The following is a 14,001-nucleotide window of genomic DNA, read 5'->3' on the forward strand; positions in this document are numbered from 1 at the left end:
CTTTCTTTTATACTGAAGAGTAAACTACTGGGGTATCTACCTCTATACCAAATAGTAAATAAAGACTTCAAAATCTAGCAATGACCTCCAACAGCATAAAGGCATTGCTCTTTTCACCCACCCACCCAAGGTTTTGGCCATTTTTTAGACTGTTTCAGTTACATGAGACAACTGAAATATCTCGGGATCAAAACAAAGTAGACTTCAAATTCTATTTTAAAATATCCCTTTTTGATTTCTTTATTATATTCAACTTCCTAATCTAGTACATCAGTTTGAGCACCAGTGACCACAAGAAGACTATATAAACCACATAAGGAATAAAAATAAGTTGCTGAGTTTTTGAAATTATTTATTTAATGTGCATTAGTGTTTTGCCAGCACATATATGTGTGTGAGGGTGTGGGATTCTCTGGTTCTGGAGTTACAGGCAATTGTGAGACGCCATGGGGGTGCTCAGAACTGAACCTGGGTCCTCTGTAAGAGTAGTATATTTAGTTCTTAACTCCTGAGCCATCTGTCTATCCCCAATATTTTAGAAGTTACTATAATAAATCACAAAAAAAGGCAAAAAGGTCTGGACCAAGCTAGTACATACCTATAAGAAAACATTAAGACAAAGTGAGACCCTGTTTAAAAAAAAAAAACAACTCAGAGACGCCTTTAATCCCAGCACTCGGGGAAGGAGCCCTCTCCGGGGGATGCGACCAGAACGGACCGAACATTCTGCCTGAGGCCAACCCAGGGCCCAGCTGCCAATATTCGGGAGAGGTTTCAGAACCCTGCAGCCTTCAGTCTGAGGAAACAAGATCAGGTGAGAAGTTGAAGAATGAGCAAAACGGGACCTGAGAACACAAAAGAAGGCGCTGCCCTGCCACTGAACCAGATCACCAGAATCATAAGCCTACCCTACACCAACTGGGAACAGGTAAGGCCCCATCTCCGGACCGGCAGACTAGGTGTCTAGCCCCTAGGCCCCAGCCATCAGTTCCAGGGACCAGAAAGCTACCTTTCCCTGCTCCCCCACCAAAAGAAAACATTTAAATATATCATGGAAGTGAAAATTATAACTATTTATTTACTAGTTAGATGATGTGGGAGATGAATAAGGAATCTGTTTCCAGTTTTAGCAAATATGTAAATAGTGATACCAGCTACAAAAATAAGAATTAAGCAATATGGGGAATAACCACACCATTGGATTCTGTTAGTTAAGACTAACTCAGAGTCTAGACACAATGAGTCTGAGGATGACACAGGACAAGAGATGAACAATTTGCAAACATCTGTTTGAAGTTAAGAAGGATTGCAGATGAACTATGAAGTCATTGAAAAGAATAAGGTAAACTGAGGATGGGAGGCTCTAAAACTGGATGAGAAGACAGAAAAAGAAAAACAAGTGTTTGAGAGGGAAGACCCAGTCAGCAATCTCACAGGACAGAAGGGAAGAGGAGAAGCCACAGAAGAGAGGCTGTATCTGAAAGCCAGAAAGGTGGCAGTCTTTAAATATTTCAATGACAAGGGTGTAGCAGAAGCATTGGGTGTGTGTGTGTGTGTGTGTGTGTGTGTGTGTGTGTGTGTGTGAAGGTGGCATAGGTGCTCAGGATGAACAAGAGCAGAAGCTATTGTTCTTTAATGTTGGTTTTTTTGGATTCTTGAGACAAGGTTTCTCTGTGTAGCCCTGGCTGCTTACTCTGTAGGCCACGCTGGCCTCAAACTCAGAAATCCATCTGCTTCTGCCTCCTGAGTGCTAGGATTAAAGACATGCACCATCACCGCCTGGCTTCTTTTATTTATTTATCTATTTGTTTATTTATTTTTTAATTTTATGTGTATGGGTATTTTGCCCACATCTATGCACCCCTTGTGTGCCCAATGCCTGCAGAGGCTAAGAGGGGTCATCAGATTCTCTCCAACTGGAGTTGCAGATGCTTGTGAGCTACCAGGTGGGTGCTGGGAATTAAACCCAGGTCCGCTGAGAGAGTAGCCAGTGCTCTTAACCTCTAAGCCATCTCTCCAGTCCCAGAATATATTCCTTTAAAAACTGTTGTGTACATGCCTAGATCTATATAGGTAATAAAGCAAGGGAAAGGAATGGAAAGGCACATTTATGTAGTAAAGGGAGAAAACACAGAGAGAAAGCAGGTAAAGACAGCAAGGTCCATGAGGAGGAAGGAAGACTAAGGTCCAAAGGACTAGACAAGGAACACAGAAGCAAAGCTCTACTCCTGGGACTTCAGGAATGCTATGAGCTGAGATGCTTTCCAGGTAGTAGGTTATAGCTCAAGTGCTATTTCTTGACTCTAAACTGTGTCTAAATCTCCAAAGGATGAAGAATACAAAGTGTTCCAAAATGGGGCTTCACGAATTGAAGAATTAAGGTCAAAGAGATCTTAAATTATAACAGGTAAATAGTTATGAGTAATAGATTGGTTAAGGAAGGATGTGGCACCACTTTAGTAAGCAAAAAGTCAAAAAATTAAAGAACCCAGTGCTGTGAAAAAGCATATATACTCCAAGTGAAATAGTTAATAACAAAAATAAAGCAAAAAATAAAACAAAACAATAAACAACAAAAAACAGTGCTATCACACAGAAAGTGGCAACAGCTACTTTCAAGGCAGCAGCAGAGTTTAAGATTTCAAGGGTAGCCAGCTGGGTGTGGTTTAGGAGGCTGAGACAAGTTAGAGGACTGCACAGGAGATACAGGAAGCCCTGCCACAAAATAAACAATCCTTTCTTTTTCTTTCTTTCTTCCTGGGCAAAAACCCTGAAGGTCAAAGTAGAGAGTGCTCAAAAGGTCTAGGAACTCTAAGGCTGGTGTTTCCTGAGAGACATTAGGACGCCTAGGATGAAGGAAGGCTGGAGTGGATGACAAGAAACACAGTAAGTGGCTATGGTGCCTGGAGAAGAGAGCTGCACAGGGAAGGAAGAGCTTTGGTAGATACAGGTCGTTTCACTGTCAGGCTGAGGAACTCTGGATGAGACTGGGAAATGCTCAGATGTTATAGGAAGCAAGACTAATGAGCATCCTCCATCTGAGACCAAGAAACAGGTTCACTGGCGAATTCTACCATGTTAGAATAGCTAATAAAATGCTCCTCAAACCAAAGGGATGGGAAGGTGACTAAGTAAGTCCAGTTCTTGCTATGTAAGTGTAAGGCATGGCAGGTGGCCACCTGACTGTAATCCCAGGACAAGTTATAACAGAGCAGGGGAGCTAGCCAGACCAGCTGGAGTAGAGTTTTGGTTCAGGCAAAGACCCTCCCCCTGATATAGAAGGTGGAGCATCATCAAGGAAGACACCTGACACATGTGTGTGCACACACATGAGAAAATGTAGATATTAAGCCTGCTGTGGTGGCTGACACGTACAATTCCAGCATTTTGGAGGCTAAGGCAAGAGGACTGCTGCAAATTTGAGGTTAGCTTATGCTACACAGTAGCTTCCAAAACAGCCTGGACTACACAGTGAAGCCCTGTCTCACACAAAACAAAAAAAGTATATAAATTTTAAAAAATTGCTGTACGCGTCAATCTACCCCAAACCCTCTATTTCACTGTATCATGTCTGCTGAAACAAACTGAAAAATACACACATGCATATAAACCCACAGTACTTACACGGGCTTACATCTCTGTATCTGTTTCGATTTCTGTTTTCTGGAAACTTGGCCACTCTATGAGGATAGTCATGGGACTCATTTCGAATTTCCTTAAAATAACAAAAATATATTTTAATATCCCTGCTAAATTTTATATAGCAACACATATCCTCCCAGCCAATATAGAATAACATTAAGCACTTACGTTAAGTACTGTACAAAGCACAGTGTTTACGTCATCGCAAACCTCACAACACTAAAGGAAATGACCCATGCTTTAATGAATTAAATAATTTGCCAAAGGTCAAGTATGTAGTGAGTGGCAGCCTCAAGACCAAGTCAAGATTCTTCAGACACTGAAGTCTTTATCTACTTACTACTTATTAAATTCCCTCAAATAAGCAGAAACACTTTATAGAGCAGAATTAATGCAACAGAATTAGACATATCACATTCAAACACTGATTAAAACTCTTATTGTGCCGGGTGGTGGTGGTGCACGCCTTTAATCCTAGCACTCGGGAGGCAGAGGCAGGCGGATCTCTGTGAGTTCGAGGCCAGCCTAGTCTCCAAAGCGAGTTCCAGGAAAGGCGCAAAGCTACACAGAGAAACTCTGTCTCGAAAAACAAAAACAAAAACAAAAAAACTCTATCGTATCTACCTGAATTTTAAAGTTTTTATCTTAAAATTTCTACCTTTTTTTTTAAAAAACTTTCATAATTGGTACTTGGAGAGTAAAAATATTCCTAAAATTTACTTCTAGGGCTATAAAGGTTTAGCAACAATGTGCAGGCTCACTTTAGGACCCATAAGGTCCTCTTTCTCCAAACCAATGTCTGTATTTGCACTGAGCCACTGGTGTGTCCATAATGGCCTGGTGTCATCTACTAGATACATTATTCCAAGAACTCATCAGGTCAAATAGAAATACTTGAAAAAAAAATCCAAAAAAGAATGCTACAATGAAAGTTCTGACTTTGCTCACATTACTCTAAATTCTAAATATATACATATAAATTATATATTTAACATTTTTTTTTTTGTTTCGTTTTTTTGAGAAAGGGTTTCTCTGTGACACAGTCCTGGCTGTCCTGGAACTCACTCTGTAGACCAGGCTGGCCTTGAACTCAGAGATCTTCCTGCCTCTGCCTCCTGAGTGCTGGGATTAAAAGCGTGAGCCACCAACCAGCTAGATAGTCTCTTCTTTATGGAGGAAATTTCAAGACAGCCTAATTATTACTAATTACTCTTATTCAGATCTACAGTGAAAAAGTGCATGTGGGCAGAGAGAGAGAAAATGTGCATGTGGAGAGAAAAAGAGCACTAAGAAGTTTAATGCTGCCAACACATGTGTTGGATTTTCTCTCTTTTTTTTTTTTTTAAATTTAAGGTCATCATATGATTCTACTCAGTATAAAAATGGAACATTTAGAGGCCGGGCGGTGGTGGCGCACGCCTTTAATCCTAGCACTCGGGAGGCAGAGCCAGGAGGATCTCTGTGAGTTCGAGGCCAGCCTGGGCTACCAAGTGAGTCCAGGAGAGGCACAAAGCTACACAGAGAAACCCTGTCTCGAAAAACCAAAAAAAAAAAAAAAAAAAAGGAACATTTAGTGTTATCATACCAATCTTGCCAAATTCACTTGGCTCCTTCATACAATAGATTTATAAACTCTAAAACCACAGAAATATACCCTCAAACACTAAGAATTTTGCAAAACCTATTAATAGCTAATATAACTCATCTATCTTTGGTATGTCCTTGACAGTAGCTTATTACAAGTATGCAGTTCAATAAAAAATTGCCTTGCTTGCTAGGCAGTGGTGGTGTACACTTTTAATCACAGCACTCAGAGAGACAGAGGCAGGTGGATCTCTGTGAGTTCGAGGCCAGCCTGGTCTACACAGTGAGTTCCAGGACAGTAAGAGCTACTACACAGAGGAACCCTGTCTCAAAAAACAAACAAAAAAGGAGAATAAAATTTACCTTGCTGGATATAACACAGTACCATGTTTAAGGCAAAAAGGGGGAAATCGCTTTTAGTATTATGCATATCAAATAAAAGCACAGGAGAGCTGGGCATAGGTGACACATGCACCTGGGAGAGTAATGAGTGCCTTGAGTTTGAAGCTAGCCTCGGCTACAATACCAAGTGCCAGGTCAGCCAGGGATACACAAGAGCTTATCTCAAAGAGAGAGAACCAGATGGTGGTGGTAGGGAAGATTTGAATATAAGACTAAGCTATTTTTATTTATGTATATACAGATGTAAAGATGTGTGTGTATACATTATATTTTGGAGATAGCTCAGAATTTGAAATAAGTGGTGTGTGTTTATGTACATATATACTAAAGACAGATGTTTTTCTTTTTTTTTTTTTGGTTTTTCGAGACAGGGTTTCTCTATGCAGTTTTGGAGTCTGTCCTGGATCTTGCTCTGTAGACTATGCTGACCTTGAATTCACAACTCACAGAGATCCGCCTTGGTTCTGTCTCTCAAGTGCTGGGATTAAAGGCATGCACCACCACGACCACCACCCAGCAAAGGCAGATCTTTTTTTTTTTTTTTTTTTTTTTTTTTTTTTTTAAAAGATTTATTTATTTATTATGTATACAGTGTTCTGTCTGCATATGTCCTTGCAGGCCAGAAGAGGGCACCAGATCTCATTACGGATGGTTGTGAGCCACCATGTGGTTGCTGGGAATTGAACTCAGGACCTCTGGAAGAGCAGTCGGTGCTCTTAACCTCTGAGCCATCTCTCCAGCCCGCAAAGGCAGATCTTATAATTAACTTGAAATAAGTAATACCTGGTCTAAATTACAAATTCTGGGGGGAGGGGAGAATTTACTGCAGTGCAGTTATTGGAATTAGGATAAACAAATCCTTTTGGTTAAAAATCTTTCTGTTTTGTTACATATTGAAACGGCCTTTTCATTTTAAATGGATGTACCTATAAAAATCTTAGGCTGTAGAGCTGGCTCAGTAGGTAAAAGGGATTGCCATACAAACTTAACTTGGAGTCCAGGTGGATCCTTGTGAGTTTGAGGCCAGCATGGTCTACAGAATGTGTTCCAGAACAACCAGAGCTACATATAGAAACCCTGTCTTGAAACCTCCTCCCCCACTAAAAAGGAAATGCCCAAGTCATGAGGAGAGCTGCTAACAGGGAGTGGAACCAGCCCAAGAGAAAGAAGTGGGTTGCAGTCAACAAAGTTGAACGGTGTTGGAGATCTGAAGAGTGTTTGACATCAGACAGAGATGAAGAGTTGAGTTTGCCCAGTTTTTGGTCTTGCTTTAGTCCAGTATTTTCCTGCATTCTGGAATGGTAATGCATATCCTGTGCCATTATACGTTGGAAGTATGTGATCTGCTTTTTGATTTTGATTTTTACAGGTGATTACAGTTAAGAGTGAATGAATCTCAGAAGAGACTGAACTTTAAAACATTGTTGAGACTGTGATAAACTATGGGGACTTTTAAAGTTTGATTAAATGAATTTTGCATTATGATATTGTTACAAGCTTATGGAGACCAAGAATGGGATGTGGTAGTTTGAATGTAATTGGCCCCTATAATCTCGCAGGGAGTGGCATTATTAGGAGGTGTGGCTTTGTTGGAGTGAGTATGGCCTTGCTGGAAGTGTGTCCCCGTGGGGGCAGGTTTTGAGGTTTCCTATGCTCAGGATACTGCCCAGTGTCTCTGTTGACTTCCTGTTGCCTGCAAGATATAGGACTCTCAGCTACTACTCAAGCATCACATCTGCTTGTATGCCGCCATGCTCTCCATCATGATAATAGACTGTACCTCTGAAACTGGAATCGATCCCCCTCAATTAAATGTTTTCCTTTATAAGAGTTGCTGTGGTCATGGTGTCTCTTCCTAACAATAGAAACCCTAAGACATAACCTGAGTTTGATCCCCAGAACCCACTGTGGAAGGACAGAAATACTCCCAAAAGTTTTAGGTGACCTCTATACACGCATGGCATGAACAGACTGTACTTACACAAGCAATAAAAAAAACCTTACTGTGTCAAATGATAATTTTTTCCTACATTGTATCAACTTAAAAGGGCTAAAATTTCTTGCCAAGTTTTTGTTAGTTTGGTTTCTTTTGATTTGTTTTTTTAGATAAGATACTGCTTTGTAGCCCTGGCTGGTCTCAAATTCATGGCAAACCTCTTGTTCTCAGACTTCTAAATTCTGGGATTACATGACACTTAGCTTACAAGTGTTTTTGTTTGTTTGTTGAAGTAATGCTTACTTTTAAAATACAAAATATTCTGAGTATGGCAGTATATATGCTTGCAATTACAGCACTTTGGAAGTAGAGGCAGGAGGATTTAAGTCCTTTCCCATCTTAGTGCACTTACACACCATGGCTCTGACTCTTTCAGCTTGAGATACAGCAAAGTTCTTTATCCTTCCAATTCCTCAGACATAAGATTTGGCCTTGGCATAGATTTTAGCAACTGCAGCATTTGTTTTTCTTTCTTTTCACCTTGTCCATCCTGGTGGCCCAGGCCTGCAAACCCAAGCACTAGGCCAGTAACTTACAGAGACCTAGGTTAAAAATGTATGTATGGGGGGTAGGAGGTGGGGGGCGGGTGGCAAAACTGTGGTTATGGTTCAGTGGTAGAACATCTGCCTAGCATGTTTGAAGCCATGGTCTTGATTACTAGTACTCCCAAAAGAAACAAAAACACACAAATCCAACAACTTTCACCAGATATGATGACCCATGTCTTTAATATTGGTCCAAGGCTAAGCTGAGCTAAATAGTGAGTACCAAAGCAGTAACAGCTATAGATTGAGAATTTGTCTCAAAAAACAAAAACAAGTCAGCTGGTCATGGTGGTGAATGACTTTAATCCTAGCACTGGGGAGGCAGAGGCAGGCAAATCTCTGAGTTCAAGGACAGCTTGATCTAATGAGTTCCAGGATAGCCAGGGCCACAGAGAAACCCTGACTCAAAAAACAAACACCGCCGGGCGGTGGTGGCGCACGCCTTTAATCCCAGCACTCGGGAGGCAGAGCCAGGCGGATCTCTGTGAGTTCGAGGCCAGCCTGGGCTACCAAGTGAGTTCCAGGAGAGGCGCAAAGCTACACAGAGAAACCTTGTCTCGAAAAAACAAAAAACAAAAAAACAAAAAACAAAAAAAACAAACACCAAAAAACCAAGTCAGGCATGGTGGCACATGACTTTAATCCCAGCACTAGGGAGGCAGAAAAAGATGGATCTCTAGTTGGAGTCCAACATGGTTTATATTGTGAGTTCCAGGCCAGCCAAGGCTACATCGTGAGTGAGACCTTGTCTCAAAAAACACACCAACCAACCAACCCAAGAAAAAAACTCTTCCTACTACTAAACCATGGGGTTTTGTTTGGTATGTTTGAAATAGGTGATATAAATAGGCTGACCTGAAACCTTGCTCAGACTAACCTCTAAGATCGTCTCAAGTCTCTCAAGTGTAGGGTCACAACACCTATTTCCAAAAGTAATATTCTAAAAGCAACTGTTTATAGGGAATAAAAAGACTAAGAGGCCTGTTGGAGCCCACTAGGTTTCCTAGTGGCTGTACCCAGCAGGACTGCGTAAGAGGTTGATTGGACCACAGGCCTGAGTACCAGGTGTTTGTAAGGGTCTAACTAGCAAAGAGGAGGTCTTTTGTTCCACCCCTTGACATTGTTATAAATAAACCCTTCAAATAAAGTTCTGGGCCAGTGAATAAGGATCCAGGCCCACCCGAGTCTATCCTGTGTTTCCTCTCTGTTTCTCTCCTCTCTATTTCTAACTAAGTCTCTTCTTATCCCTCAATCCTCAAGAGTTCCTGGGATAAATAAGTGTGGGGGCTGGTCCTCTACAGAGACCAGGCCCTCAACCAAAAATACTCAATTTATTCTTCCCTGCAAAAATTATAGTAAAGTATAAAGTAAAAGCTCTCATGTGCAAAGTTCAGCTAAAAGCTGAACATCTGGTTTTCGCTCAAGAACAATCCTTTTCTTAGCTCCTTCAGCATCCTCCCCCAAAAAGCAGAAGTCATAAAAACATTATACAAACATCACCTATTGTAATAAAGCAGAATACTCACTTAAACAGCAGTAATGTGAGCTGTCATGTGGATGCTGGGAACAAACCCAGATCCTCTGCAAGAGCAACAAGTGCCCTTAACCGTTGAGACATTTCTCCACCCCTGATGTCAAAGATTATAACAGGTGCTCATATCCAGCATGGGCTGGTAGGTTAGAAAGTTACCCCAAGAAAGCACAACTTTGGACACAAATACGAGGTGTTAAGCAACAGGGGAAAGAAGGGGGGGCAGTTGTGCAAAGGAAATTACATTCTAGAGGCCTCAAGAGGATGGTGGATACACACATTTCCAAGAACAGAACACAGTGGGGGGGAAAGGAAGAAAAATGACATGGAAAATAAAGCCACAGAGGCACCACCAGTGGTGGTGTGAGGCAGAGGGCTGACTTTTACATTGTGGGCACTGGGGAACCAGTCATTAAAGGGCTGAAGTAGAGAAATAGCTGTGTTCCGTTTACTAACTCTTCTCACTTCTTCCCGAATCAAGTTGTTTCTCAAACATTCAGACTTAACTGCACTTCTTCCAACTTTCTGTTCCCAAATCTGCACAACTGTAATGCACTGAAATTGCCCTTTAAAGAAAGAACCTGACCCTCGGGGAGCTCAATTCAATGAGCCCTTTTAGCCTTGGTTGCACTTGCTCCACCTGTAGCAAGTGGCCCTGTGGACTGTCAACTCTCCGTGTTCGTCAACAGCTTTTCTCCCTACTTTCTTAGTTACTGCTCTCCAATCTTCACTGCAAGCTTCCTTTCTCTACCAACTTTTCAAAAACACCTGCTGGAAGTCAAGATGACATCCTTGGCCCTCAGCATTTCCAAAATATCTACATGTTACCTGGGTAAATTTTGTTTGGTTGAGACAGGGTCTGTTAAGTACCACTATGTAGACCTGCCTGCCTCTGCCCACTGCGTGCTGGGATCAAAGGCGTGCACCACCATGCCTGACTACCTGGATAATCTTGATGAATAGGGCCTAGATGTCTCAAACCTTAAACAGCACCTATGTGTTCCTAAGTTCTAACTGTATGTATGGACAGATGAGTCCTCTCTTCTGGACACCACATTCAGTTATTTCAGTGTCTTATAAGTAACTCAACCACATGTACTTTAACTTCGTGTGTTCGGTGGGAGAAGGCACATGCATGCCAAGGCCCAGGCCCAGAGGTCAGAGGACAACTTTCAGGAGTCAGTGCTTGCCTTTAACCTTATTGAAATAAGGTCCCTCTGCTGTGTACTCCAGGCTAGTTAGCCTGAAACCTTCCAGCTCATTCTCCTGTCTCTGCTATCTTGCCTTTCAAGTGAGTGCTAGGACAGCCACAACATCTGGCTTTTTTTTTAAACAGGGTTCTAGGGAATGAACTCAGGTTGTCAGGCTTGTATGGCAAGCACTTCTATTTGCAGAGCCGTCTCCCCAGACCTACTTCAACTTTTCAACTGTGTTTCTGCCTGTGTTCAAAGGCTTAACATTTCAACTTGACAGACTTCCCAGTGCTGTCTAACCTAGTCCTATCCAATCAACATGATCTAATTAAAAGTAAAAAAATAGTACTTCCAGGTTTAAATTTCCTTAGTGAGTCTCTATTACATTAAGTCATTCAAACTCAGATCTACAAGAACCTTCTAGGTTCTATCTTATTCTTCCACACTTCAGGTTCAGAGCAAACTCAGCCCTAGACTACACTGTTGGGAGCTCTCCCTCAGTAGTCAACGCTGTGGCTTGTGCACACTTCTTTCCCTGGAACATTATTTTTCTTCCACTCCCTTGATCTTTTCTCAGTGGACCAATTTGCCCTTCAAGACTGTTAGGCCCTTTCCTCTCAAGAAGCTTCACTATTGAGGTTGGAGAGATGGCTCAGTTAAAAGCACCAGCTGCTTTTCCAGAGAACCAGGGTTTGAGTCCCAGTACCCACATGGTGCCTCATAACCACCTGTAACTCCAGTCCCGGGGGATCTGATGCTCTCTTCTGGCCTCCCAGAGCACTAAGCACAAACATGGTGCACAGAAATACATGCAAGCACAACACACACACAAGTTCATTCCAGGTGTACCACTTTTTGAGAATTACATATAGTTCCAAAACTACTCATTCACACAGCATCCTGTGCTTAATACTAGCTTTGTACTAAGCACTTTAAAAAACAATACAAGGGGCTGGAGAAATGGCTCAGCCACTAAGAACACTGACTGCTCTTGCAGAGGACCTGGGTTCAATTACCAGCACCCACACGGCAGCTCATACCTGTTTGTAATTTCAAGATCTGATACCCTCACACAGACATACATGCAAGCAAAACACCAGTGCACATAAAATTAAAATAAATTATTTTAAAAAAAAAACAAGGTTTTAAAACCTTTTTCTTTTCCACCACAATTTCATACATATAGACAATATGTTGATCATATTGTTTCCCATCCTCCAATCCTCTTATCGATAACTCTCCCACTTGTTTTTGAGACAGGTCTTACATAGACCAGGTTAGCCTCGAAATATGCACCCAAGGATAATAGTGAACCTCTAATCTTTCTGCTTCTACCTCCAGAGTACTGAGACTCCAGGCATGCACCATTATCCCCTACTTTTGCTGGGGGCTGAACCCAGGGCTTCATGCATGCCAAGCAACCACTCTATCAACTAAGCCACACCCCTTGCTTTCACATACAAAACATGTATTTATTGTGTGTGTATGCCACAGCACGTGTCTTGGCAGAGAAGAATGTGAAGTCAGTTCTCTCCTTCCACCTGTACATGGGTTCCAAGAATAGAACTCGGATTGCCAAGCTTTGGTTAGCACCTTTACCTGCTGAACCATTTACTATTTCTCATTAGGTTGGACCCTAATGAATGTTGTCTTTCTTTCTCTATTTATTTATTTTGGTTTTTCAAGACAGGGTTTCTCTGTGTAGCCCTGGCTGTCTTGAAACTCACTCTGCAGCCCAGACTAGCCTCAAACTCAGAGATCTGCCCGCCTCTGCCTCCTGAGTGTTGGATTAAAGGCCTATGTCACCACTGCCCAGGTTAGTGTTGTCTTTAAACAGTGCCAACTATTAGCACCTAGCACTTACCAGGTTTGAGAGAACAAATGCCCTTCAGATTACGAGACTGACACAGTACCTGCTAAACCAAGAGGCCAACAAGAGCGCAAACTAGGAGCTTCCAAAGAGGTCCTCAAGACTCACTGAATCAGAGCCTTGGCAGCAGACATCTTGTCTGCAGCCTTCTCTGTGGAATGGGGAAATAGATGCTCTAGAATCCTAAGAAAGCATTAAGTCCAAACTCTTCCTGACTTGCTTTTAGTATAACACCAATTAGCACAGTTTTAATGCTCTTGAGCTTGGAAAAGAAAGTGCCAGCACAAACTACTGTTCTGCTTAAAGATCTTGGGTACTAGTCTAAGGACGAGTTTTCTGAATTCCTTACAATGGAGTATGAAATTTTCAGTGAAACAAGTAGATGCATTTTTTCCTGTATTTATTTTCTGACTTTATTTATGGGCCATGCATGCATGTGGAGATCAAGGAACCAGTTGTAGGAGTCAGTTATCTTCTTCCATCATGTGGACACCAAGGATCAAACTTAGATTGTCAACTTGGCAGGAAACACAGGCTCTGAATCATCTTGCCATTGCCAGGGCTACCCTTGTTGTTGTTGTTGTTTTTAAAGATTTTATCTTTATTTTTAATTGTGTGTGTATATGTGTTTGTACACAGGATTGCACTCCCTATAAAGGCCATAAGATGCCAGATCTCCTGGAACTGGAGTTACATGCAGTTTTGAGCTACCTGATGTAGATGCTGGGAACCGAACTAGGGCCCTCCTAACCAGAGCTCTCTCTCCAGCCCCCAAACCTTATTTTTTGAGACTAGGTCTCTCAAGGAAGCTGGAGCTCACTGATTCAGCAAGGCTGGCTCACAAGAGAGCCCAGAGATCTGCCTGTCTCCACTTCCCCAGCACTAAGATTAGAGATGTACACCTGGCTTTTTAATGTGAATGGCGGCGATCTAAACACTGGTGCTCATCCTTCCATGGCAAACATTTTACCAAATGAGTCATCTCCCCTACCTTCCAATTTTTTAAATTATATTTTTAACTTTGTTATTATTGTGAGTGCACTTAAAAAGGCACTTGAATGGAGGTCAGAGGACAATTTGTGAAAAAAAAAGGTGACTCTCTCCTTCCATGTGGATCAGAGGACTGAACTCAAGTCGTCTTCAGGCTTGGCAAAAGATGAGTTAATGCACAGAGCCACCTTGACAGCAAGATTTTTTTTCTGACAGAGTCTCAATTACCCTAGGCAGGCTGGCCTGGA

The 14,001-nt window shown here is 41.9% G+C and overlaps 1 protein-coding gene across 1 annotated transcript in view; it reads right to left on the reverse strand.

Moving 5' to 3' along the window:
- Positions 1–14,001, reverse strand: part of Ptpn2 (protein tyrosine phosphatase non-receptor type 2) — a 64,388-nt gene that overhangs the window by 46,875 nt on the left and 3,512 nt on the right. The window contains exon 2 of the mRNA XM_059246088.1: positions 3,625–3,715. Coding sequence (XP_059102071.1) covers positions 3,625–3,715 — 91 coding nt within the window. The remainder of the gene's footprint in view (positions 1–3,624; positions 3,716–14,001) is intronic.

The sequence above is a fragment of the Peromyscus eremicus genome, chromosome 19 (assembly GCF_949786415.1).
Source record: "Peromyscus eremicus chromosome 19, PerEre_H2_v1, whole genome shotgun sequence".
Taxonomy (NCBI): domain Eukaryota; kingdom Metazoa; phylum Chordata; class Mammalia; order Rodentia; family Cricetidae; genus Peromyscus; species Peromyscus eremicus.